This window comes from Medicago sativa, chromosome 2, assembly GCF_051527215.1.
Source record: "Medicago sativa cultivar Bolivia chromosome 2, Bolivia_mono, whole genome shotgun sequence".
Taxonomy (NCBI): Eukaryota; Viridiplantae; Streptophyta; class Magnoliopsida; order Fabales; family Fabaceae; genus Medicago; species Medicago sativa.
Window position 1 is genome coordinate 19,794,878 of NC_140750.1, and position 26,553 is coordinate 19,821,430.

A 26,553-nucleotide genomic window follows, 5' to 3' on the forward strand; every position below is an offset into this window, starting at 1 on the left:
TTGTCTAGATTGTACATTCCGTACAATTATGAAAAGTCTATTTAGAAGGAAAAAAAGTTAGCCATATGGTTAACTTACGCATGAATATTGAACCGGGACAAGTGTCTTTTTCAGGATTTTTTACACATCTAAATCGTACAATTTAAATGTGCAAAAACATTTTTTTGGTGGATATTTCTACACATAGTTACATTAATCATCAACATATAATTATAAACTACTATACATTCAATAATTAATTACTTCATCAACATATTTTCATGATAACCATAATGGTAATTGAAACAACATGCATGTACTCATGAAAAATGCATTTTACACATTTGAATTGTAAAATCAGAATGTGCAAAAATTTATAGAAAAAGAAAGGAGAATGTTAACCAGTGCTCCAGGGGCATTGGTTAAGCATCAAAAAAAGCAAATTTTTGTTAAAAAGTAATGTAATTATTACTTGATGAAAAATGACAATTCATAGTTCCAAGACAGAAAATTCTATTTTTGGATTCCTTAACCAGTGCCCCCCGGGCACTGGTTAATAAGACCCAGAAAGAAAATGCATTTCACACATCTAACTTCTACAATCTAAATGTGTAAAAAGTTTTGAAAAATGAATTTTACACATCTGAATTTTACAATGCAAACATGTAAAAAGTCCTGAATTTTTTCTGAATACATGTTATGTGTCATGATTGTATAATCCGGACAAATCCCGTCTTAATTTTGTAATCCGAAGATGATTAATATTGAAATTTTGGGAGATTGAGAATATAAGATAAGGCAAGGATAAATTCACCTAAGGTGATTGTTCTATGAAGTATGGACTCATCAGTTGGCTCAAAAGTTAATTGAATTTATCGGATGGTAACTTGCAGTCGTACGAAATCAATCATGTGTTATAACTCGATTGATGTTTTTTTTTTTTTTTTTGCATTGGAGCGTTTCAAATGTTGAATAATATAGGAAACGCATAAAGCAATTTCCTTCTTCTAAATCTATGAAATATCATTGACTGTTTCTTTTTCCACCCTATGAGGTTTTCACACACCCTATGCAGTTTGAATTTTAGAATCCGAATTGCATAAAAAATCCCATAACACCTCCAAAAACACGTTGAAATATTTCAGATTTTAGAATCCGAATAGGAACACGTGAGAAACTAATAGGGTGGGAGAAGTAATGACAAAAATCATCTATGTATCTTAATCCAAGGCCTAATTAACTTCCTTTTGAAGAAGCCCATCATTTATACAATAAAAAAAAGAATTTTGCTCTTCACCCAGTACAAATCACTCGCACCCTGCAGCCGTTCCAATTATACCCTTGCGCATGTTAACTAACGCAAGTGTAAATGTATGCGTTAGTTAACATATGTCACGCAAGTTAAGTAACGCAAGTGTAAAACACTGCGTGAGTTAACATGCGCAACCATTAGCACCTGCATTAGCACATGCGTGAGTTAACATGCGCAACCATTAGCACATGTGTGAGTTAACTCACGCACATTCTGTGCATACAACCAGAAGAGGCAGAAACCTCTATTTTCCCTGATTTTTCAATACTTCTTTCATACATTCATTCAAACATACATTTTTCATTATTCATTCAAACATTCATTCAATCAAGCATTAAATCATAATTATATTACGAAAAATAACATAATAAAACAACGAAATAAAATAACGCATAATGTTATAAAAGCGCCAAAAAGCGCAAATGTAATAGGATTACAACCAAATCCTTCAAAATGTCAAACAAAAAAAAACTACACAAGTCATAAAAGCTACACAAGTCATGCTGGTCCATCCCGTGGACTTCTACTCCTCCTCCGCGGAGCCGGCACCTGCTCCAGCATGCTCCACTCAGACTGTATGCCCTGCATGATACGAAGAACCTCTGGATTACCAAACACATCTGGATGCCCAATTTCATTGTCCACTCTAGCTCTGATGTTGCTGATGATCTGGTATGGGTCAGGAGGATGTCTGGCCCACTGCTGCTAAACAAGAACCTCCTCATAAGGAGGGACAGGACGAGGAGGGGCATCAGTTGCGTAGTCAGGAATGGCCGCAGGGGGGTTCACAATAGGATGTGATACTCTAACGAACCATTTCATGTACCCCCTAGTATGAAACCACGACTCGTTCTCTAGAACCGGATGACCCCTCTGCTGATAGTTGAGGACATGTAGAGCAAACTCCGTGAAGGCCTGGGCCACGTCATCCGCCGCAAGAAGCTCAATGTCTGTAGGAGGCCTGGGAATTCTCTGGACATGCCCGTACTGCCGAAGAACCCGCTCTGGCAAGTGACGGACCATCATATCGCTGGCGGCCATGATCCATCCGGAGTACCAGCATATATCCTAAAAGGGCGTGATGTGTCGTCGTCGTCTCTCGTACGACCTCCAGGTGACATGAGAAAGGTCCATCGAATCGATGGCAGCTCGGTAGTGTCCCGGATCAGAAAAGCCCCTGGGAGGTTTCCATTTACTCACAAGCGGGGAAACAGTAGGGTCGTAGGCATCATCATCAATCCTCGGAATGATGTTCGAGAAATGCGCCAAAGTCCATCCCTGCAAACACAAAGAAACAAATATTTATATCACCGCAAGAATTATACAAATAACTAAACATTTACGATCCAATAACTAAAAAAGAAGATAAACAAATATTACCACAAGCAATGTCATGTAACCACCAATGGAGGCCACGTATGAGTCGGAGGTAAGAGATAGCTGGTCATAAAGGAAAGCAAGTCCCATCCCACCCCATGACCAGCTGTCCAACTCGTCCATATCTTGCAGCGCAAGCAGCCAAAGAAGATTAATGTTTTTGCTGTTCTTGGCGGAAAAAATGGTCCAGCCAAGCAAGAGCAACAGAAACGCCTTAACGCAGGCCACCCTAACTTGAGCTCGCTCGTTTTGCTCCTCAACTGTGTCAATCTCAAGAAGCTGATTACACCTATTCAAGAGCTCCTCGTATCGCCTCTTCAGTACACCAAAACTGATGTGAGAACCACCCTGTTTTGTCAGCTCCTTAGCGGCATCCTCCTCTGTAAATAGTAGGTCCATCTGCATCATCTCTAGCCCCTCCTCACGGGTTAACTCTCTATCAGGAAGGAGTCTCCCAGTGATGGGGATGTCTAGGAGACACGCCACATCATCTAGTGTGATGGTCATCTCTCCAACCGGTAGATGGAAGCTGCTGGTCTCCTCATGCCATCTCTCTGTCATCGCACAAACGAACCCGTGAGATATGTTCTCTTACCCACTAGTCAGGATGGGAGTCAGACCAGACATATTCACTTCATCCCAAAACCACTAATTTTGTTCCCCCGACATAGGCAATGCCAAATTTTTAATGCTCAGCTTCTTCCCGTGCGAGATACCTTTCACCCTATGTTTTCTTCAAAACTGAAATACAAAAACAAAACACAACAAACAACACCGTTAAATAAATAATAAGTAAAACAAACATTAAATATATGCTAACATAAATGTTAATTCTAACATTAAATAAGTAAAATAATAATTAGAATAAGTTGTATAAATAGTAAAAGAAGTAAAATAAACATTAAATTATACTTACATCAGCATCAACCCATATCCTGCATGCCACATATCCACCAAAGTTAGGTAAAAGGGTGAGATCAGAAGGCCCCCTTGTATAGCCGTCCGTGCCGGCCTCGTACACCACCCTCGACACCCCTTGAAAACGAGCCCCACCATCATGCTGCTCAGGCTCATCATTCTGCTGAGGCTCCTCAATAACAGACGGCTCCTCAACAATAGGCTCCTCAATAACAAATTGATACTGGTGAGGCTGAGGCTCCTGAAACTGATAGGCATGATCCTGCGGCTGCTGATAGACCTCATAATGCTGCTGATACTGCGTCGGGTCCATCATCTGGGATGGACCCGTCTGCGACGTTGACCCCCTGCAACATCAAGTCTACCAAGTCTCGTCCCCCACCTCTCCCTCGACCAGCCATAAGAGGGCGTAATGCTTCTTTCTCCCTCCGTGCACTACCAGTAGGGGCCATCCTCCCTGCCCTAAGTCTGTCACTCCTATCCTGAGGCGGCTCAGGCGGTCTCTGAGACGTATTCCTTCGAGGCATATCTGCACAACATTTAACAAAACACAAATTCAATATACATTTTCACACGCACACTGTGTCATTTCCAACAATTCAACAACAACACTAAAATTCCAACAATGTCATTTCAATCCGTAAACTACCACATTGCAGTCAAACATGTTATAATCAAAATTAACAAACCATATGCTAACTAATTTGATAAGTCACAATCCAAAAAAACAAAATAATTACCATTGAGACATTTTACCAAACACATGGTGTGCAATTTTCAAACAACTACCTTAATCTAACAATTTGTAGACCCTAAACTACCACATTCTACTCTAAACAGCTTCTAAACAACAATTCCTAAGTTAATTCGTCACTAACAATCATCAAAACTAACATGCAAGTAGAATTTATAAAAACCTAAAAATGTCATATTTCTTCAAAAAAACTAAAATTTCTACAAGTTAAATGCAATTAAGTAGGGTAATCATCACTTACTTGATAATGTGGGAGAAATTGGCTTTAAATGGCGCAAGAATGATGAAAATCGGATATGGGGGGAAAAATTTCGAAGTTGGGAAGTTGGAGAAATGAGAGAAATGTGTTTCTGTGTTGGTGATATATGACTTACGTAACGCTGCGCAAGTTAACTCACGCAACGCCACTTAAGGTGCGCATAAAATACAACTTGCGTAAGTTAAGGTGCGCAGCGTTACTTAACTTGCGCAGGGGTAAAAATGGAAAGGCTGCAGGGTGCGAGTGATTTGTGCTGGGTGAAGAGCAAAATTCTAAAAAAACAGATTTCAATAATTAAAATTAAAAGGGTCATGTTAACCGGTGCCCCCGGGGCACGGGTTAAGGAACCTAAAAAAAGGAATTTTAAAATGAAAATAACACTTTTTATGCTTTTGAGGAGTTGACAACACAAGTTTAAATGCAATACTTGCTACAGTTGCTTTCTTAACCAGTGCCCCGGGCACCGGTTAACATTACCCAAATTAAAATCCCCTCAAATAAAAAAAACAATTAAAATAAAATAAAATAAACATAAAACAATAAACAAAACTGAGCAGCTCCATCATCGTCAAGCTGGAGTCACACGCAGCAGTGAACTTCCCGGAAACGATTCCGACGCGATTTACGGCCGCCATAGCCACCTCTTCAAAACCGAATTGTGTTGCAGCAGATCTCCTCTCACTTCAACTGTATGAAATTGGATATGATTCTATGAACAAGGTTTTGCCCCATTTCCCACTTTATTAATTTCATCTTAAACATATGAATGATTTTAGTAAAAATTGCATTTTTTTTTTTTAATATTCAGGGTTGGTTTTAGATTTTAGTGATGAATTTCATCTCAAGGGAAAAAGATGAATGAAAAGTTTTTTTTTTTTTACTAAATGATGAATGAAAAGTTGAATATAGCATTGTTAGATACGTGTATGTTATTTAATAATTGGGGAAAAACCCAAATCCCACATTGAATCGATTGAAAATGTTCGGTTTTGTAAGAATGAGTTAGACTCAACACTTTACTAATGACTAGATGTCTTCGCTAGTTATTTGTATCAATGTTTTGAAAACCGAATTGGACATTGAACTGGTGAGGTTTTTTAGTCATGATTCAACTGCATTAAACTGGGACGAAACTGCGGGTTGAACAAGTTAAATAACCGAATAGTAGATAGTGCCGGTTCATGGTTTAACTGGTTGAACCATCTGGTTCGGTTTAGCTTTTTTCTTGGTATGGAGTTTGGCCAGGAGCTAAGTAAAGTTGGCCAAGGATTGTTTTATCCAAGATTCGAACTCGGGTTCTCCTCAACGAGTTCTACTTAAGTGGTGTTTATTTATCACGTGAGTTTAATCACTTGGTCTAGTTTTTAAAACATTGGTTTGTATACATCGTAGCCGAGTACTGTAACTATCTCAGTTCCGCTAGTCCTAACTAACTACTTTGAGATTTTGGGTGTTAAAAATTAGTTGTTACATCATTCTAGACTTGCTTTGTCTCTTTGGTCATCAAGTAATTTGATTCTTTATTTGGTGCTTAAGAAAGAAAAAAAAAGATTTTGTATATTATGTCTGTTTTTTATTTTGCATGCTTGTGCAGTGAAAGTGCTTATTTGAGCCTATTAATTCACCTTTTAAGTCTTATATCACATTTCAGCTGATACCTTTCTCATTGCCCGTCTTTCAGGTTTGAACATCTGTAACCCAACTTTGCTTTTAGTACTGACAGCAGAATGTCAGAAGGAGCCAGTTTTGTGTTAGAATCATCCGAAAATGGCACAGATTTGTCTCAGGATGACATTGGCACTGTCGAGGAAACACCAGAAGAAACAATTCTGTCAAGACAAACTTCTGTTAACCTTGTTCCTTTTATTGGTCAAAGATTTGTCTCTCAAGAAGCTGCTTATGAATTTTATTGCAGTTTTGCTAAACAATTTGGCTTTTCAATTAGACGACACCGCACCCGAGGGAAAGATGGGGTTGGCCGAGGAGTAACGAGGAGGGATTTTACTTGCCACCGCGGAGGATTTCCCCAAAATAAACCTTCTGAAGATGGGGGAGGAGGAAAAGCGCAAAGGAACCGTAAATCATCTCGCTGTGGTTGTCAAGCGTACATGCGTATTGTGAAAAAGGCAGATTTTGATGTCCCTGAATGGCGTGTTACTGGTTTTAGAAACATCCACAATCATGAGTTGTTAAAATCCAATGAGGTGCGTCTTATTCAATCACACTGTCTGATATCTCCTGATGATAAGAGCCGTATATGCATGTTTGCTAAAGCTGGAATGTCGGTAAGGCAAATGTTAAGATTAATGGAGCTAGAAAAAGGCATCAAACTTGGTTGTCTTCCTTTTACAGAGATAGATGTGAGAAACTTGTTGCAGTCTTTTAGAAACGTGGATAAAGATAATGATGCTATTGATCTGATTGCAATGTGTAAGAGATTAAAAGATGAAAATCACAACTTCAAGTATGAATTCAAGATAGATAATAATAACAGGCTCGAGTACATTGCATGGTCCTACGGCTCATCAATTCAATCATATGAGGTATTTGGTGATGCTGTGGTTTTTGATACAACCTACCGAGTAGAGGCCTATGACATGCTGTTGGGAATTTGGCTTGGATTGGACAATAATGGAGTGATATGTTGCTTTAGTTGCGCCCTTCTGCGGGATGAAAGTATGCCGTCTTTTTCATGGGCTTTAAAGGTATGATAATAACCATATGTTGTTACAACTTCCACTTGACAATCTTGTATTTGACTTCTTGATTGCTTGATATTTGGTGTGGGCTTAGAAATTATTAACCCACAATAGTACTAGCTATTGCTTGTTTTGTCCGATAAGATATGATGGTATTGTTCTTTTTATTTTAATATCCTTACTTTTTTAATGATAGCATATAATAACATGTGCCGTTGACCTTTTCTACAATTCTCGTTACAAAAACATCTACATGGCTGTTACGTGTCTGATATGGATTAAATTTTAAACGGCGTTAACGTGGCTTCCCCATTTCACCTTCTTTCCCATTTTTGGTTTTTCCACATATTCTCTTCTATCTTCCTCTACCACCACATTAGGCCCTTCATCTATATATTAAAAGAGCATCAGTAGCATGCAATCAACCATGGCTCCCCAAAGAGTTCTTCTCCTTCGCGGTGACAACATGGAAGGCTATGAAGTACGCTTCATTTCATCACCAACACCCTTCACTCACACCCTCACTAAATTCACTCGATTTTTGTGTTGCAGATCATATGGTTCTGTTTTAGGCATTACAAGCCTTGTCTAATTAGTTATCTATTTACTAAATTTTCATGGACGAATGATGTCTTTTACTTGTACCCAACTTCAAACCCAAAGGATTTCAACATCAAGTGTGATCTTATTTTTAAATTTTAGGGAAAAAAAAATTAAAAAAGGCTCATCAAGAAATATTCACTCAATTCCCATAGTTGTAGTTCCAATTTCAAAACACATTCTTGGTGAAATTTTGTGACATGTATGGTAAAGTTTAATCTTGAATAATGGATTTTTTTTTGGTTTTAGACTTATACTGAGAAGTTGGTCACAATTTGACACTCAATGCAACTTTTCGTGAATTTGATCATTATAAGCTATGATGGCTTGTGGTTGCTAGGAGGAATGGTGCCGGATTTCAAAGGTTTCAGCTGTTGCTTTCTAGAAGAACCATTGTAGTTTTTATCTTCCTATGATTTTCAGGGTTTCATAAGGTGAAATGGGGAAGCCATGCCGACACGGTTTAGTCCACATCAGATCTGTAACAGCCACATAGACATTTTAGTAACAGGTCAACGACCCACATATTATGAGTTAGGGATCTACTTGAACAAAAAGACATAAAGGACTAATACGGCACAATGAAATAACTTAAAGGATGATAGGTTCAATTTTGCCTAATAAATATTTGGGTTTAAGAAAAAGTATTAAATGCTACAGTAGAAGTGTCTAGGTAATTAATGCTTCTATTTTACTGTTAAAAGTTTCTTTTCTTAACTCAAAAAAAAAAAAAAAATCCAAAACCATAAAAGTTCATATGTTTCTTATTTATTTAAGAAATACGTGATCCTTTGCTCCTTAAACATGTGAACTTTTTAACACCAAAAAAAACATGTGACCTTTTTTTTAAATGTCTTGGTTTGTGTGGAAAGGACCCGAGTCATCGGGGCATGTGGTCGTGAGTTCGATCCTTGAATTTCATATGCATGTAAAAAGCACTGTTGGGGTATCGGCCATTAGTGCCATAAAATACACCGGAAGAATAGTCTCTTCACTCTTGTCTATTGAATCTAGTAGGCATTCCCTAGGAAACAAAAAATGTGCGTGTCTAATTCGTTCTTGATATGAAATTTGTAGACTGATGTTTTTGTTTTTGTGCCAATATTTGTATAGCAAATTTTCTTCATGTGATGTTTTTGTCTATGAGATATGATTAATTTGACATTTCATCTTATTCACATTATGCAGGCTTTCTTGGGCTTCATGAAAGGAAAGGCTCCACAAACAATACTGACTGATCATAACACATGGCTGAAAGAAGCTATTGCTGTTGAAATGCCCGAAAGTAAACATGCCTTTTGTATATGGCATATTCTCTCCAAGTTCTCTGACTGGTTTTATTTACTTCTTGGGTCGCAATACGATGAGTGGAAAGCTGAGTTCCATCGGCTCTACAATTTGGAAATGGTGGAAGATTTTGAAGAAAGCTGGAGGCAAATGGTGGATAAATATGGACTTCATGCAAATAAACATATTATTAGCCTATACTCATTAAGGACATTCTGGGCTTTACCATTCTTGAGGCGATATTTCTTTGCAGGATTAACCAGTACATGTCAGACCGAGTCCATTAACGTTTTCATCCAACGGTTCTTGAGTGCACAATCTCAACCAGAACGTTTTTTAGAGCAAGTATGTGATATATAATATCTTTCCTTTGTTTTTTTTTGAGCAAATATAAACTTTCCTGCAGCTTTGTTTATTGGTATGTTCTGCCATAATTAACTATAATTTACTACAGGTGGCTGATATTGTTGATTTTAATGACCGAGCCGGAGCAAAGCAAAAGATGCAAAGGAAAATGCAGAAAGTCTGCTTGAAAACAGGTTCACCTATAGAATCCCATGCTGCCACTATACTTACTCCTTATGCCTTGAGCAAACTCCAGGAAGAGCTAGTTGCAGCACCTCAATATGCATCCTTTCTGGTTGATGAAGGTTGTTTTCAGGTTAGACACCATTCTCAGACCGATGGAGGTTGCAAAGTGTTTTGGCTTCCTTGTCAAGAGCACATCAGCTGCAGCTGCCGTCTATTTGAGTTTTCAGGCATCTTATGTAAACATGTGCTACGCGTCATGTCAACTAATAACTGTTTTCACATCCCGGATCAATATTTACCGATCCGATGGCGAAGCATTGGTCTGTCTTCTTTTAACCATTTTCATGACGCAACTAGCAGGGATCAGCCTGAAAGGATACAATATTTGGAATCTTTGGTTTCAACACTTCTAATGGAATCCGTTGAAACCGAGGAACGCCTTGATGTTGCTTGTGACCAAGTTTCAATGGTGCTATCACGTGTTAAAACTCTTCCCAGGTCATCACATGGCGTAAATGATCTTGCATTTAGTTATGCATCGGATTCATTGATCCTGCCAGAGGTAGAAGATACTGATGAAATGATTCATGGTTTTACAATTGCAAATCCTCATGATTCCATGGCTTTAGGCAAGCTAAAGGAGAGAAGGGCAAGAGATGGAGTTGATATTAGTAGAAAACGTAGGCAGTTCTCATCACCATTATGTGCACAATATGGACATGATGGATCTGATTGCTCAATAATGGCTGATGATAATATGAGTGAAGATGCATTAGGGTATATGTAGTGAATAGAAGTAACTAGGTGTACAAAGCAAATGCATTATTTGGGGGTTTCATAAATGCATTTTTATTGTAATATTTTATTTTTCCTCCAATTCAACGATACATAAGTTGTCTACCACTCTTGTGGAAAAATTTCAGGCCTATTTGAATTAATTTTGTTATCATTGAGAAGTCCTATTTTTTTTAGTCATAGAAGACCTGTTTGGATAAGCTTCTTTAGATGAGAGCTTATAGAAAAGACATTTTCCTGGAAGCTCGTCTGTGAAGTTTTTCTAGCTAAATTTTGTGTTTTAATGAAACTTGCTTTTGACATAAGCTGAGAATAGAAAAGCTATTTGAATACATATGAACTCTTTTTGGAGCTATTGTACAAAATTAAATTATCTAGACACTACTTCTAAATTTAAAATAAAGTTTACCATTGTTGATTAGTTGTTAAAAGAATTCTTGGTCTACTCAAACAATTGGATGAGATGATACAAGTCTCGTTCAATTTAATCAGCGATTCTAAAAATTCAAACTTTGAGAATTGAAGAATGTCAAAACTCTTAAAAGGAGATTTTAGTCATCCATGTGGTTCAATATGACTCAGAAATAACTCTAGTATTGTATGCTATGCTGGGATAAGTTTGAAAAAAATGTAGCCTAGGCTCAAATTGCTTAGCTTATGCTTTTGTGCATGTGAAGTAAGAATCGCATATACCTTGATTACTAGTTTGCACACAAGTATGTAGGTGGGAATAAAGGCTTGTATATTTGTAAAATATGTTGTTTACTAGCCTTTTTGCATGTTTACATGATGAAAATTGCTCTTCTTCCAACAAACAACGTTTGCTCCCAACTGAACTTCCGAAAATACCTCCTCGTGAGTTAATTCACGCAGTACATGACTTAAGTTAGCGTGAGTTAACTCATACAGGTTATAACCCAGCGCGAGTTAACTCATGTAGGTTATAACCCCAGCGTGAGTTAACTCATGTAGGTTATATTTCAGTTTATCGAGTGTGAGTTAACTTATGCGGGGAGTATTTTGGTCAGTTTGTATAGGAGTAAGCGTTTTTTATTGGAAGAATAGCAATTTTCTTACATGATAAATTTTGATAACTATGTTGAATCATATTTATCTCTTCTCCATACTATTTCCGAGAATCTTTCTTGATTTCATAGCATTTTGTTTATTTGAAAGCATGTCAACTAGACGGGGACGGGTATTTGTCTGGAACAGGTTTTCAGTGTTAGCATTTCCACTGATAGCATTTTCCATTTTTTTTACATCTTTGATCTCATAATAACAGGAGCCACGTGTAAGGACACATGAATGTTTTGCTTTTACTATTTGTAATTGTGCATTTATTTAATGAAAAAGCACATGTCAAATGCATTAGTATGCGATTATTGTGCATTTATTAGCCTTTTTGCATGTTTCTTTTTGTTTTGAGAAAAAGCCTTTTTGCATGTTATAGCTCTTAACTTTGAGTTGACATTACTCGAGAAGAAATTGTATCTGACTAATGTTTACATGATGAATTTTGATAACTATGTTGGAATTTGATCATATTTATCTATATTCCATACTATTTTTGAGAATCTTTCTTGATTTCATAGCATTTTGTTTATTTGAAGGCATGTCAACTAGATGGGTATTTGTCTGGGAAAGGTTTCTTGTAAAAGCGAATGAAAGAATATTGTTGAGTGCAGCCACTAAAAAGTTACCTTTACCTTAGTTTTTTTTTTTAATTTGTAGTCATTTCCTAATATTTTTTTTTGGGTGCGTCGGGATTATCTTTGATCTCCATATATATAGGTTAATCTTTCAATGAACGGAACCAAGTGCATACTACTTTGTATGTTATTTCATATCGAGTTTCTAATCACATACTTAAGAGACTCAATTCTCTGTTAACCATATTACGATATATTGGTGCGGTAGTAAGATTTAAATGTGAGTGATCAACGTCACGTCGACTATAAATAAGGTAAATATTGTATGGACAAGGGTGGCATAAATCGCAAGGGTGTAAATATAAATGTGTTGATTTGTATTCTATGTTAATGTGAGTTCATAGTTAGATACTCCATCTGTTCCTTTTTAGGTGTCGTTTGACTACTAATTTAGTATCGTTTTGGTATTTTAAGGGTACGATTTGTCAATTATACATTTTCTCAATTACTCTTATGTTTCTCCAATAAACTAATTAATGTTATGTATTTTGAAATCTAAAATTTGTTTTTTTAACAAAGTATTTTTGTTTTTTAAAACACTATATTTAAAAAACTAAAGTTTGTTTTTTGTTATCTTCAACATTCAAATCTATGTCACATAGTGTGAATTTAGTATTGGTTGAAACCATTAGTGTATCATTAATTTTGATTAATGGAGTTGAAAGAAAGTTAAAATTTTCTTAACTTTTTTCTTTTTGAAAGAAAAATTTTCTTAACTTTTGATTAATGCGAAGTTAGAATAATTTTTGTTTTGCTTTACAATTATTAAAAAATAGGTGTAAAATATCTAGATTATTGATAATTGTTTGTTATAGGAGAGAGATAAAGTGCGTGCAAAAGATAAAAATAAAACGTTGTTAGAGAAAGAGAGAGCAAATTAATCAAGAAGAAATTTGTGTCAACATTAGAAGATGAAATCAGAGATTCAGTGAATAAACTTAGGGTTCCAATGATTCTAGTTGGCATTGATTTTGCCACTATCTAACCTGCTCCGATTTTTTTTTAAGCAGTCTACCCTGTTCCGATTGATGGTCATCGTTACGAGTCTCGTGATCACCGTGTTAGACTCAAAGCGATCCGGGAGAGAAAAGAACTTTGGAAGGAGATCTTGGAGGATTCCACACGGAATAGAAAACAACTTTGGAAGGAGACCTTGGAGGATCCCACAAAGCCATGGCCCATGGGCTGTGTAGCTATGGATTGACGACTTCAAGACCCTCTTTGCCAACCTTTTTTGAACTGATTTGTATCACGGTTTAAACTCAACTTAGCAGAAATAGAGAATTTCAAGTGTTTTTTTACATTCATGTTAACGGACCAAAAGTATGACTGTTATGAATGTGTAGCAAGGATTATACTCAAAGTTTTTAACTTTCATATTAACGAAACAAAAGTTTGACTTAGTTTTTATACTTTCATTGAGCGATAGTTACTGTTTTCTGTTTGCGTTAGTAGTTTTTTGAAATTGAAAAAAAAAATAACACATTAAATTTATTGGAAATAGAAATTATATGCAAAAAAAATATGAATTTATTAGTGGATTAAATGAGGGTATAGTAGGAAACAAAGGTGCAAAAATTCATTTCTTTAATTTGGTGTTACGGTTCTAAAACGACATGAATGGAGGGAGTGTAATTATTTTAAAAATTATTTTTTAAACATGATATTTAATTGAAAAATTGCCTCAACAAAAGAAAATTGTTTTTTTTTTTTATGAAATCCATACAAGCATAAAAGTAAAAATGGAAATAGAAGAACTGAGATTAAAATGATAATTTTTATAATTTTCTCTTTGAAGTTGGCTCTGCCCTGCAAAATAAATACTCATAGAATACTTGTAATAATTCAATTTCTTCTTCATCATTCAATAATTTATCGACTATATCACAATATATTGTAAGCCTTGTGTTAGTAGTTTTTTGAAACTGAAAAAAAAAATAACACATTAAATTTATTGGAAATAGAAATTATGTGCAAAAAAATATGAATTTATTAGTGGATTAAATGAGGGTATAATAGGAAACAAAGGTGCAAAAATTCATTTCATTAATTTGGTGTTACTTATCTAAAACGACAAGAATGGAGGGAGTATAATTATTTTAAAAATTATTTTTTAAACATGATATTTAATTGAAAAATCGGCTCAACAAAAGAAAATTGTTTTTTTTTATGAAATCCATACAAGCATAAAAGTAAAAATGGAAAACGAAGATCTGGGATTCAAATGATAATTGTTATAATTTTCTCTTTGAAGTTGGCTCTGCCCTGCAAAATAAATACTCATAGAATACTTGTAATATTTATATCACAATATTTTTTTTTTGAAGGAGTTTATATCACAATATATTGTAAGCCATTTTACAAAATTTGATGGGTCATACATATTGATCCTTGGGACTAGTACCTTGCTAGTGTTGTTGAGTCATACAAATCTTCATATACTCAAGAGTTTCAACACAAAATTTGATGGGTCAATATATATGACCCATCACAATATATTGTAAGCCATTTTACTCATTTTTTTTGCAATTGAATGGTCATCATTGCTATATTCCTATTTATACATGTCGTCATGTGTGGGTTTCGACACTAAACTCTTTCGAAGAAGAAAAAAACATGACTTGTCTGAAACTTCTATAATTATATACATAATATTAGATGATAATTGTTAATTACAAGCTATATCATACACAAACATTTTGGATGTCTTATTACAATACCATATGATTATACATTTTAGGCATTGCCATACCTAGCTATGACTCATTCTGCAGAATCTTGATCTCCCAAAGAAACTTTACTTAGTCTACTTGGCAACAATTTGGCATTGTTAAAATTACTTACAATTTTTCTTTTCCCATTTCTGCGTTGATGAGATCTCAATATAGCTCTCCTTGCAAGTTCTTTCCCCACATTGGATTTATTTGTACAATTTGTGGCAGAAATTTCTTCTGAAGTGAGTCCTTGGTTGCTAGAAGAAGAGGCTTTTTCTGAAGCCATGCTTTTGGTTTTGTAAACATATATATGCCAAGATGTTCAAGAAAAAAGGTGTAAGGTGTCAGGCTTTTAAGGTGGTTTTCAGAGACAATTTTCCACTTTATGCATCACACGCAATGAGAATATGTATTGGATAGCAGAGAAGTTAATGGGGTGCAAAAGGAATCACTTGAAAAAAGTTTATTACTCGTGGATATATATGCTTATATGCTGTCTTGTTAATAAACTCTTGAGTATATATGAAGATAGTTAATTCAATAATTTTTTGTCATTTATGAAGCAATGTACTAGTTTCATTGGTTTTAAGTTGAGTTGTGAACTTTTATATATCGGAAAATGTGACACAGATGTGGTCGAAATTGCAATTATGATGTTATTGCAGATGTCTCAAAGTCCTTTATATTATGGTCGCAACTACAGTTGCAAACTATAACTTAACTCAAACCATATCTGAGATCAGATATATCCCAAAACTTTTAAATGAAGACTAATCATATGTGCGGTGCATAGATGTCGTTGACCAAATATTTTTTTAATAATGTTGATAATCGAACTTGAGAGCAATAAATCGATTTCGAGTATCCTAGGATTACCACCACCGGGACAAGATGCTTGCTTATAGTCTAGACTATTGTTGAGGCATAGAATGATATTTTTTATGTATTTTTAAACAAGTTTGCACCATGCATAAACATGTTTTTATTATTGGACCAATAATCTTATCATTGGATCAAATGTGATACGATATAACTTATCGATTCAACAATAGAAAACAAACCTGTACATGATGCAAGAGTAATTTAATTGTGCATATTAGACGACAAAGTCACTTTTAATCCTGCAATTGCATGTTTTGCTACAAAATGTATATTATATAGCACTAGGCTTGTGAAGAAATATACCACTAGGCTTGTGAAGTTGTGATATTCATTGGTCGATGATGTTCGGGAGAAAATCACACACATACCAAAGATTTAGGACAAAAGGACAAACAAATAGACCACTAGAAAATAATACAAGACACTTTTTTTACTAAAGATGATAGTACAAGACACATGATTGACGTATTTTGGCATTAATTTATCTTCACCAAATTAAATACATTGTGAAAAAAAAATGATAATAACCATATTACAAACACATAAGTTTTGTAAAAACATGAAAATCTGTCAAGGATGAAACCATTTTTCAAAATTCGAGTTCTTCATTCAAGAATTACAATTGTTAGTAAACACTAACTCATACGAGTTTTGTTTATTTACTTCTACTTAGATCAAAACCATTTATTTTAAGACTTCTGGTCATCTCTTATGAAACCATGTAAACTAGTACTTTCTATATATGCTTTGTTTATTTAGTTTTTCTATTGACTTAGTGTTAATATTTTTGTACTCAGATCATTTTTTTTAAACAACCAAATTAATGAACTCATATATAGAAAGGGAATAGAAGGGGTGTACTTAAACTAGTATACATAAAGGGAAATATTCATATAGAGCACACCAACAACTCTAATCAAATAGAAATTGTTTGCCCAATTGAGAAAGAGAACGCACAAAGGTTGAAATAAACGGTAGCTTGATTCAGGTTGGCCCCCACATATATAACATACAAGAAGTACTAGTCGGTTCTACAATAACCTTTTGAGCAAATTGAGTTGAGTTAGAATCCAATCAAGCTAATATCTCCATGATGAAAATGTCATAAGGACATCCTAGTAACGTATGCAAAAACATTCTTCATAAGATTGTAGTTGTTTTCATTCTATTAGAACAGAAGATTAATAAGAAATGAAAATAAAAGGATGTCCTTGATAGGATGGATCCATTAGTATAAGTAACAAAAGTTTGTCTAAAAAAACTTTGTTAAAGAAAATAGCAAACTTGAATTTACCAAATACATATGATTAGTTAGTTTAATTGAAAAGGAGTATAAGTAATTGAGAAGGAGTATAATTGATAAATTGTATCTTAAAATATCAAAACGACAGTTAAATAGAAACACAAAATCAATCATCAAACGACACTTAAAAAACAGATGGGGTAGGTGATGTGCAAAAAGTGGATTAATTTGTTACGTTATATTTTTTTTTTTTTTTTGACAAATTTGTTATGTTATATGTAAAACATATATATTGAATGATTCAAATTGGATGTGTGGATAATTGGCATTATTAAAAAAATATATTAAAATTATAGAAAATAAAGAAGAAAAATTGGAGGGAAATTGAATGTAAAAGAGAATGACACTTATGAATTGTTGTAATAAGAATAACTTTACTTTAATATAGAAGAAATATGTCAAACTATTATCATTTATCCTCCACACTTTTGTCATTTTGAAAAGACAGAGATGGCCACTTGAAAAGCCAACCTCTACATTTAACAAAGAGAGTTGGTTCAAGACTAAAATATGAGAGGGTTCAATGTTAGAAACACATTGAAAGATACGGTCATTAGTCCTCCCAACATTGAGGCCGAGGTCGTTCGACCACCTGCACTCAATGTGGCTACGGAGGCTACATATGCGCCAAATCTTGCTTTGCTCCCACAAAGACAAGATTGAAGTTGATGAAGATCATTAGTGTTTTTTTTTTTTTTTTGTGTGGCGGTATGATTCTCCTTACTCTTCTCATATCCGAGTTCCCTCCTCTTAAAACAAAGATAAAAGTAGTTTTTTCTAAAAATATTTTCTCGTTTATGTTCCTGATAAATTATCTCATCTCTCAGAATCTAAAAAAAATCAATTGCGAATTGATACCATAACCCAACTTTCTCTTATAAATAGTACCCAACGAAGTATATTACCAAATCTAATTCAACTTGTTTCTATTACAAGTCACTTACAGAAAATACCTAGTTGCCAACCATATCCTTATATAAAAACACCTGGAATCACCAATTCCCGCGACTTCCATTAAACACCTAAAAAATATTGTTATTATAGCTCAACATAAAATCCAGTTACAAATGAAATAACTTTCCATCATGATGAAGAGGTCTTAAAATTTTAAAATTCACTTGACTCTCACCCATATCTAGCAATCAAAAGGTTCATCCAAAAAAACACCTCTATTTACTAGAAGACGCCACCACGACTTACCTAGCAGTTCAAGTTAAGCAATTAAGATTTTAGAAGTGTTATTTGAACAATTATTTGGTTGGCAATTTATAAGACAGTCAAAATTTATAAAGAAAAAGTAGTATTTGTATAAAAAAATCAAAGCAACAGAGAGATAAAGTAGAAAATAAAGTGAGTATGATAGAGAAAGTTATCACAAAAGTTGTCGAAAAATTATTGTACAAATATCATTTCTCTTAAGATTTTTCACACCTAACTCACCATAACTTTTAAACATACAAATAAAATTTCACATTAACTAAAAATGTTTATAAATTTTTTATAGAGACTAAAAATATTCACGGAAAATTTTACAAAGATTAAAAGATACAAATTTCTTTTTGTAGAAATCAAAAACAAAATTTAAAGTATTTATAAAAATCTTTTACTTAATTAAACCTAATTTATATGGTATAAATCTACATCAAAGAAAGACTAAAGAATTGGTTTTGATAGGAGGACAGTCTTCCACGCAGAACATCAATGACTGGTTGCTAAATGGCCGACTTCTTTGAGTTTGCCCTGCCCTACCAAAAGTCACTAATATTTAAATTGAAATTAGTGAGTGTATAACGAGATCCTATTTTTTTTTTTTTTTTTATTTTAGATGAAGTGATAATCCATTAAAATTAAATTCACACACAACTGTGAGGTCCAGGATTTGAACCCAAGTCACGACGTCCGACCTTATAATTTCGGCATTTGTCGGTTGAGTTGGGACTTCTAGACTAACCAAATCATATTTTATTTGTTTGGTATTTAGATCAAGTGTTATGACAGAGGTTGCATTTTGTGATTGGAAGGCTTGTAAATGAGCCGTACAAAATGTTGGGACAATGACATGCAATTTGAAAACTCTTATGGATAAAACAATATTAGGTGGGATCCAACATTTAGAACAATTTACAGGTTTAAAATAAATTGAATTGTAGCTTGTTTGCTTAAAATATTGTTTTAGATTAGTTTATTATTTTTTAACTGTTGATAAGTTTTTTTTATTTATTTCTTTACAAATAAGACAGAAAGAAGTAGAAAAGCTTATTAGGTAAGCACTTTCTTTTTCTTTAAAAAAATAGTTAGATAGATAAAAAAAATTAAAAATACATCAATTATTAAAGAGATAAAATATAAAAACCAAGGGCAAATTGGATAGTCCAATACCTTAGCAATTAGCATGCATAACATATGCATAAAAAATTGGATGGATTTTTGTGTGTTGCAAATTCATTGGCGGCTATTTTTTGTCCCTCTCACTTTTATTCATTTTTCCACCTCAGAATAACACTTTATGGAGGTTTGGATAAGAATATTCAACTCTAGAGAATAGTAGCAACCACCTACATTGCTTTGCCCCAAGGTTGAAGCAGAGAATTCATTCTATTTCTAATATTTAACAATTTTGATTCCTTTCCTTTTACCTTGGATTTCTTCTCTCCCTTGTTTAGTAAGTTTTGTTCATCAAGCATGCATCTTTTACCACATCATATGGTTCAACTTTGTGCTCTCCTTTCCTTTCTAGGAGAATCATAAAGAAAATAACATGATTAGAAATGAATATAATCATATGACACAACTAAATTTTTTCCCAAATTTGTAGGGATACCATTTTAAAGAGTCTTTACTTTTTACATCCAAATGGTATGGGGATTCAACGGTTGAGATTTGACTGGATCGAGTGTATGGTCGCAAAGGATCCAAGCTTAGAGCAATAATTTGAATTCATTGTAGTCAAATATCAATCAAACGACCGAAATTATTCAAGTTAATCTACCACATGTATTAGACATTCATTATAAAATTATTTGACTAAAAGCTTAAGATGTTGGAATGATTGGTTAATGAGAACATGTACATATGTACTACCTTATACAAAATCTACTTTACCATTTTATGTTAATATACTTGTGATTAAAATAACGGAATTAACTGAAAGGTACACTGAACTTTGTGAGTGAAAGTGTCATCATGTACACGTGTTTGCTTTGTCATAAAACATTAGCACTATCCTTTTCTTCATCACTCATAAGTCACAACATCACAAAAATAAACTTATGGTGCTAATTAACAATAGCTCTTGTGTTAGTCCTTAATATAAAATCTCAAACGGTAGGAATCTTTGGCCTTTAAGCAACCTTTGCTCCAAGCAATTCTAGAATAGAACTCTTCTTTCTTTTTCATATTCATATTCATATCATTAGAATAAAATTTTCATTTTCTCTTCTTCTTTTCTCCCTTAGGAATTGTCTCTCTTGAAGGGTCATAGAGAAATGGCAGTTACACATGCAGACCTTGAACCAAAAAGAAGTAAAACAGATTTGAGTAGCAAAACAGGAGCTTTTCTTATGGTTTTCACAATTCTATTAGGCTTACTTTGTTTCATCTTATGTCTCATAGCCGAAGCCACACGTTCCGAGGTACAATTTTTTTTATTATGTTGTCTTTTTATGTGCAAATGTTAGTAATTAATTTGTTAGGGGAAGCGAAAATTTGTTAGCAGCAGAGATCGAACCTTGAACATACTTTCTTAATACTCCTCCGTGATTTTTTAAAACTAACACAAACCACTAAGTTCAGCCCATGTCGCTTCAATTCGTTAAATAAAAAAAACTAACAATTAGTAGTTGCATACCACCAAAAGAGTAGGGAAGTACATGAAATTTTCGTGAAGTTTAATGTAATTTGGTGGGTTTGATATGATAGGTGACATGGATGAATACAAATGGAAAAGTAAAGGGAACTAAATCTGAATGTGTATACAATAGTAATGGGAAAGTGCCTTTGTTATGTGCTGCTTGTGCTTTTGTTGGACTAGCAATTGCTTTGGTTATGGAGCATACTTACATGTTGATAGCAGTGAGTAAATCATCACCTTCTTTAATTAATTGGGATCCTGATTCTCCTTCTGCTAAATCCTTAACATGGTTGGCTGGTTTTTTCTTCATTACAACTTGGTAAGACAAATATATATTTTAGTTCCTTTGTTCCTTCATTTATTACAAAAAAACAAAATTGTTCCTAGTCCATCTGAACATGTCACTAACACTAACATGTCGAAATTGGTAATAATCTAAAAGAAATAAAATCAATTAAATGTTACATGTGTGTTGATATCGTGTTGGTCGTCTCAGACATTAGATACACTTTCAATCTGAAACGTAGATGCTATATAGAATTTAACACTTTTTTTTTTATGTTGTAGGATTTGTTTCGCAGTTGCGGAGATTTTGTTATTGGCAGGACTTAGTGTAGAATCAGGTCATTTAAAAAATTGGACTAAGCCAAGAACAAATTGCTACAGCATCAGAGAAGGTTTGTTCTCAGCTGCAGGGGTGTTTGCTTTAACAACAGTTTTCCTAGCTGCTGGTTTATACCTAACAGCACTTCGTGCACAAAGAATGTCTGAGGAGCTTGCAATTGTTAGAAGAGAAGTTCTTGAAGCTTCTAACTTTTATGCTTCTCCACCAAGATCACCTCAAAGTCAAAGACATATTGCAACTGTTGCAAGAGAGAACCCTACAACAATTGAGAGTCAAAATGATAATTTATTATTATCTGTGTTTCCAACCCCTTTTAATAAAAGTTATACCTTTGTATAAATTTGTAGAGTATAGTTTGATCCTTTGGTTTGGTCAAATGGGCCAAATTTTTAAGGTACGTGGAAAGTGGAGTGTGACAACATTACATATACAACTTTATACTAACTTTAGAGATAAAATTCATTTGATTGATATCATCACAAAAAATTCATTTGACTGCTTGTGTATATAAATTGTGATTATTATTGTAAAGAAAAAAACTTGTGAGTTTAGATCGGGTTGGTCCACTTGTCTGTAACTTGGGGTTAATCGCTTTTCCTTTCGTCCCTGAACATGAATACTTATCGATTATTTTACTTTTATTAAGAAAAGATGATAGTGTAGTTAATATATTCATTTTATGTATATATGTAATCTAAAATACCATCTGTGCTTTCTAGGGTCGAATCTTGGGCGTTAAAACATCGTATTTTGAGAGATAATACGCAAAGTGGTATGTCCTTTGATTTTCACAATATCATGGATGGTATTCGTGGTGCGATTTCAGATTTTGACTGTAGCAGTTTTGCTAGTAAGGACATCGTCCCTCCTAAAACACAACATGGTTTGGCGAGTGCCCTTTCTCGTAACAGTGTTCAAGATATGGAAGTGAAGTTTGACGTGACCACTAGACAGGAAGTAGTTTTTGCGTGTTTACAAGAAGCACATGCTCCAAATTTTCTTCTAGCTATCCCTATTGTTGGGTTAGGTCAACATATGTCATCAGTACAGTACCTCACTACCATACAATATCGCCTCATGGTTCCATTATTCTCATTGATGAGGTGTGTCATGTTTGTTGTAAGGTGTGTCTAGATACATTTTGGGAGCATGTTGTTCATTGTAAGAAGTTTCCCGACTTCAGATACAGGCATGGCTTTGTTAGGGATTTCCTTTTTGATATATTCAGGCAGGCGGCAGTATTTGTGAAGAAGGCGACACATGTGAACTTCTTGTCTTACCCACTTGATGGAAGATCAACACTTAGGCCAACATATGTTATGGTGTATGAGTGGGTAGAAGGAAAACATGTATGTGTAGATTTGACTAGGGTTTCACGACTTGTGGGATTGAGGATTAGGATTTTATGGTAAGACAGACAGTCCTCCAAGCCGTATCAAGTAAAATGGTCAAACATGAGACAACGTGTTATGACTTCTAACAATCAACATATTTTTATACCTTTTGTGATTGACACATTTAGCTTCCTAACATCTAATAGGCCGTGTGTGTGCTTGATTTTCATGAGTTCTCTAGAGATTTCGCTAAGATCTCATGCAAGTTGCTCCACTCGACACCCATAAAGAAAATTTCATCAAGTGTATACAACAAATCATACATCCTCTCAATAATGGAGTGTCTAGCAATTTCTCAAGTACACCATATGAAAGAGACAAAATAAATTTAGTGCCAACAGAACTAACCCATGACTTGTTTTTACCACATTAAACCTTCATTATGGGATCTCCAATCACAATAGTTGGATTTCTATCACTTGTTAATTTCAGATGGCTTGTGTTTCAATCCCTTCGATGTTTTACAATTTTACACGCAATGACGGAGACACAAATTCTTTCATCAAAGAATATCTATCAAAACGTCTCTAAGTCAATTGATCTCATATTTACAAAGTTAATAATAGCAAACTTGTTCTCTATAATAAATCTATACATTGTCTTTTAGCTAACTAAGCGACAATATTTCTAGTTGGGATAAATAACTTCAATGAATTAGAGAGTTATTCTCATTAGCTCATGCCATATTCACATCATTGTATTATTTTGATATACAATGGCTCATCCACTCAAGGAAATATCTCATATAGAAATAGAGAATATTTTCCTCCCTCAAATTAGTTACTTTAGTTCAGTATTTCTTCTTACCTGACATTTGAAAACGAGTGTGTATATAAATCATATATTTTTTACGCGCAACTGTAGACTAATCGATCGAGTCAGATAGGAACTCAATGAGTGACAAAGTTGTCCCTCAAGGGATTTAAGACCACTTAATTCCCAAGATTGGATTTGAACTCAGGATCACTGGTTAAATTGGAAGATAACCCTTTTACCATATATCATCTAATATTGAGGTCGGGGGAGGGCCACACAATCCGACCTAATTCATTCTTTGTACACAACTTGTGAAGAGCTTATGCATTGTTCAGTTTGAAATCAAATTTGACCAACTGTATTGTTCTTGCAAAAGGATTAGAGTTTAGAGCAACAACTTGAATTCTCTACGGTTGTCCATAGTAAAGTCAAATCTCAGTTGTCTGATTTAAATTGTAGCTCAATCAAACGATCAAGATTATTCAAGTTAATTCCTCATATGCATTATACAACTAATTGTAAATCTATGGTCGAATGTTAAAAGATATTGGGATTATTAGTTCGTGTCCATGCATGATGCACATATATAGTTTGTACTTGTACTATCTTATGCAAAAACTACTTTACCTTTTTTTGTCAATACTTGGGATTAGAAAAACAGAATTAACTGAAAGACACACTCAACTTTATGAGTGAAAAAGCCATAATGTAAACGTATTTGCTTTGTCATAAAACATAGGCACTATCTTTGTCTTCATCACTCATAAGTCATAACTTCACAAAGATAACCTTATGGTGCTAATTAACAATATCCATTGTGGTATTCCTAGTATAGATTTTCACACGGTTGGAATCTTTGGCCTTAAGCAACCTTTGCTCCAAGCAATTCAAGAACTCTTCCTTTTTTGTCATATGTATACCATTAGAACTATGTTTCATTCTCTCTTCTTCCTTTCTCCCTTAGAAATTGTCTCTCTCTCTTGTGTGAGCTCCCACAAAAAAAAAGGGTCTTAGAGAGAATGGCAGTTACACATGCAGACCTTGAACCAAGAAGAAGTAGAACAAATTTGAGTAACAACACCGCAGCTTTTCTTTTTATCACAATTATATTAGGCTCATTCACTTTCATCCTATGTCTCAAAGCTGAAGCTACACGTTCTCAGGTACAATTTTTTAGTATGTTTTTTCTACAAACAAATGTTTGTGGTTAATTTATTAAGAGAATATAAATTTGCTAGCAACACTACACTTTAAGGGACAAATTTTTTTCTTTCTATTTATTATGTTTACAAATTAAAAAAACTAAGACGGTTAAACTGAGATTCAACGCTTGTCGTTTGTATATTTAAATTAAAAAAGTAATAATAAATAGTAGCTAGTAGTTACCATACCACCAAAAGGGTAGGGAGGGAGGTGCAATAAATTTTCATGAAGTTTAATATAATTGTGTGGTTGATATGATAGGTGACATGGATTTTGAATAAAGATGGAAAAGATAAAGAAGGTAAATATGAATGTGCTTACAATGGTAATGGGAAAGTGCCTTTGCTATGTTCTGCCTGTGCCTTTCTTGGACTAGCAATTGCTTTGGTTATGGAACATACTTACATGTTGATAGCAGTGAGTAAATCACCACCTTCTTTACTTGATTGGGATAATGATTCTTCTTCTGTCAAGTCCTTAATATGCTTGGCTGGTTTTTTCTACATTACAACTTGGTAAGATAAACTTTTTTTCTTCTTTATTTATTGAGAATGTTTTTACTAGTGCTGAATAGATATGTCTGAGATAGAGTATAAGAAGAATTTAACACTTTCAAGGTCGTGTTTGTCGTGTCAGACATTAGATACACTTTCAATCTGACATGTAGATGCTACATATTTAACACTTTTTATATATATGCTGTAGGATTTGTTTCGCAGTTGCAGAGATTTTGTTATTGGTAGGACTTAGTGTAGAATCAGGCCATTTAAAGAATTGGTCTAAACTTAGAACAAGTTGCTACACCATCAGAGAAGGTTTGTTCTCAGCTGCAGGGGTGTTTGCTTTAACAACAGTCTTCTCAGCTGCATGTTTATACCTAACAGTACTTCGTGCACAAAAAATGTCAGAGGTGGTAGCAATTGTTGGAAGAGAGGTTCTTGAAGCTTCTACCATTTATGCTTTTCCACCGAGATCACCTCAAAGTCAAAGACATATTGCAACTGTTGCAAGAGAGAACCCTACAACAACTGAGACTCAAAATGATGATATATTATTGCATGTATTTCCAACTCCTTTTAACAAAAGCTATACTAGTCTATAAATTTGTAGAGTATAGTTTGATCCTTTCGTTTGGTCAAATGGGTCAAATTTTTAGAGCAATGATACATAGACATACTTATATGGGATACACCCTTGTACCTCCACATAGAAATGCAACATGTGGCTTTTTCTCTTTCTCTCGCTCTTATGTGTATTAGGTGTCATGTTTTGGTTGGTTGTAAAAAGGGTGGTACAATATGTGTATGAGAAAAATGTGCCTATGTATCTTTTTCCAATTTTTAAGGTATAGAAAAGTGGCCAAATTATAGAATCAAAATTCTTTTGATTGTGGATATAACATGTTATATGGATGTGGCCAAAATTATGGACACTGGTTAGGAATATGACCTCTCTTAGCTAGAGAATATGTGAGATGCTTCATTGGTTTGTCTTCAAACAAATTAAATGTTAGTTTTTAAGGTGCAAGGAGAATAATTGTCTACAATCATTTATAGTCAAAATGCAGGACGAGGTTTAGTTATAGTCAAAATGTCCCTACAAT

General features: G+C 34.3%; 4 protein-coding genes across 5 annotated transcripts; 3 read left to right on the forward strand and 1 right to left on the reverse strand.

Moving 5' to 3' along the window:
- Positions 1 to 1,789: 1,789 nt before the first annotated feature.
- On the reverse strand, positions 1,790 to 2,332 carry LOC146945304 (uncharacterized). The gene is made up of 2 exons (XM_085748049.1): positions 2,009 to 2,332; positions 1,790 to 1,960 (listed from the first exon to the last, which is right to left on the reverse strand). Exons 1-2 carry the CDS (start codon positions 2,330 to 2,332, stop codon positions 1,790 to 1,792), a joined length of 495 nt encoding a protein of 164 aa, XP_085604175.1.
- A 2,828-nt stretch (positions 2,333 to 5,160) lies between these two features.
- LOC146945305 (protein FAR1-RELATED SEQUENCE 11-like) lies at positions 5,161 to 10,672 on the forward strand. The gene is made up of 4 exons (XM_085743682.1): positions 5,161 to 5,319; positions 6,281 to 7,304; positions 9,087 to 9,530; positions 9,640 to 10,672. Exons 2-4 carry the CDS (start codon positions 6,327 to 6,329, stop codon positions 10,501 to 10,503), a joined length of 2,286 nt encoding a protein of 761 aa, XP_085599808.1. The 5' UTR covers positions 5,161 to 5,319; positions 6,281 to 6,326; the 3' UTR covers positions 10,504 to 10,672.
- Positions 10,673 to 20,310: 9,638 nt separating this feature from the next.
- LOC146945306 (uncharacterized) lies at positions 20,311 to 22,148 on the forward strand. 2 transcript variants are annotated; one of them, XM_085743684.1, is made up of 4 exons: positions 20,311 to 20,446; positions 20,578 to 20,754; positions 21,041 to 21,291; positions 21,540 to 22,148. In XM_085743684.1, the coding sequence occupies exons 2-4, from the start codon at positions 20,608 to 20,610 to the stop codon at positions 21,934 to 21,936; spliced, it is 795 nt and encodes a 264-aa protein (XP_085599810.1). In that variant the 5' UTR covers positions 20,311 to 20,446; positions 20,578 to 20,607; the 3' UTR covers positions 21,937 to 22,148. The 2 variants fall into 2 exon arrangements, with proteins under 2 accessions (XP_085599810.1, XP_085599809.1); XM_085743683.1 differs by lacking the exon at positions 20,311 to 20,446 and having other exon boundaries at positions 20,466 to 20,754.
- A 2,513-nt stretch (positions 22,149 to 24,661) lies between these two features.
- LOC146945307 (protein MODIFYING WALL LIGNIN-1-like) lies at positions 24,662 to 26,188 on the forward strand. The gene is made up of 3 exons (XM_085748838.1): positions 24,662 to 24,910; positions 25,212 to 25,465; positions 25,656 to 26,188. The coding sequence occupies exons 1-3, from the start codon at positions 24,767 to 24,769 to the stop codon at positions 26,050 to 26,052; spliced, it is 795 nt and encodes a 264-aa protein (XP_085604964.1). The 5' UTR covers positions 24,662 to 24,766; the 3' UTR covers positions 26,053 to 26,188.
- The last annotated feature ends 365 nt before the right edge of the window (positions 26,189 to 26,553 follow it).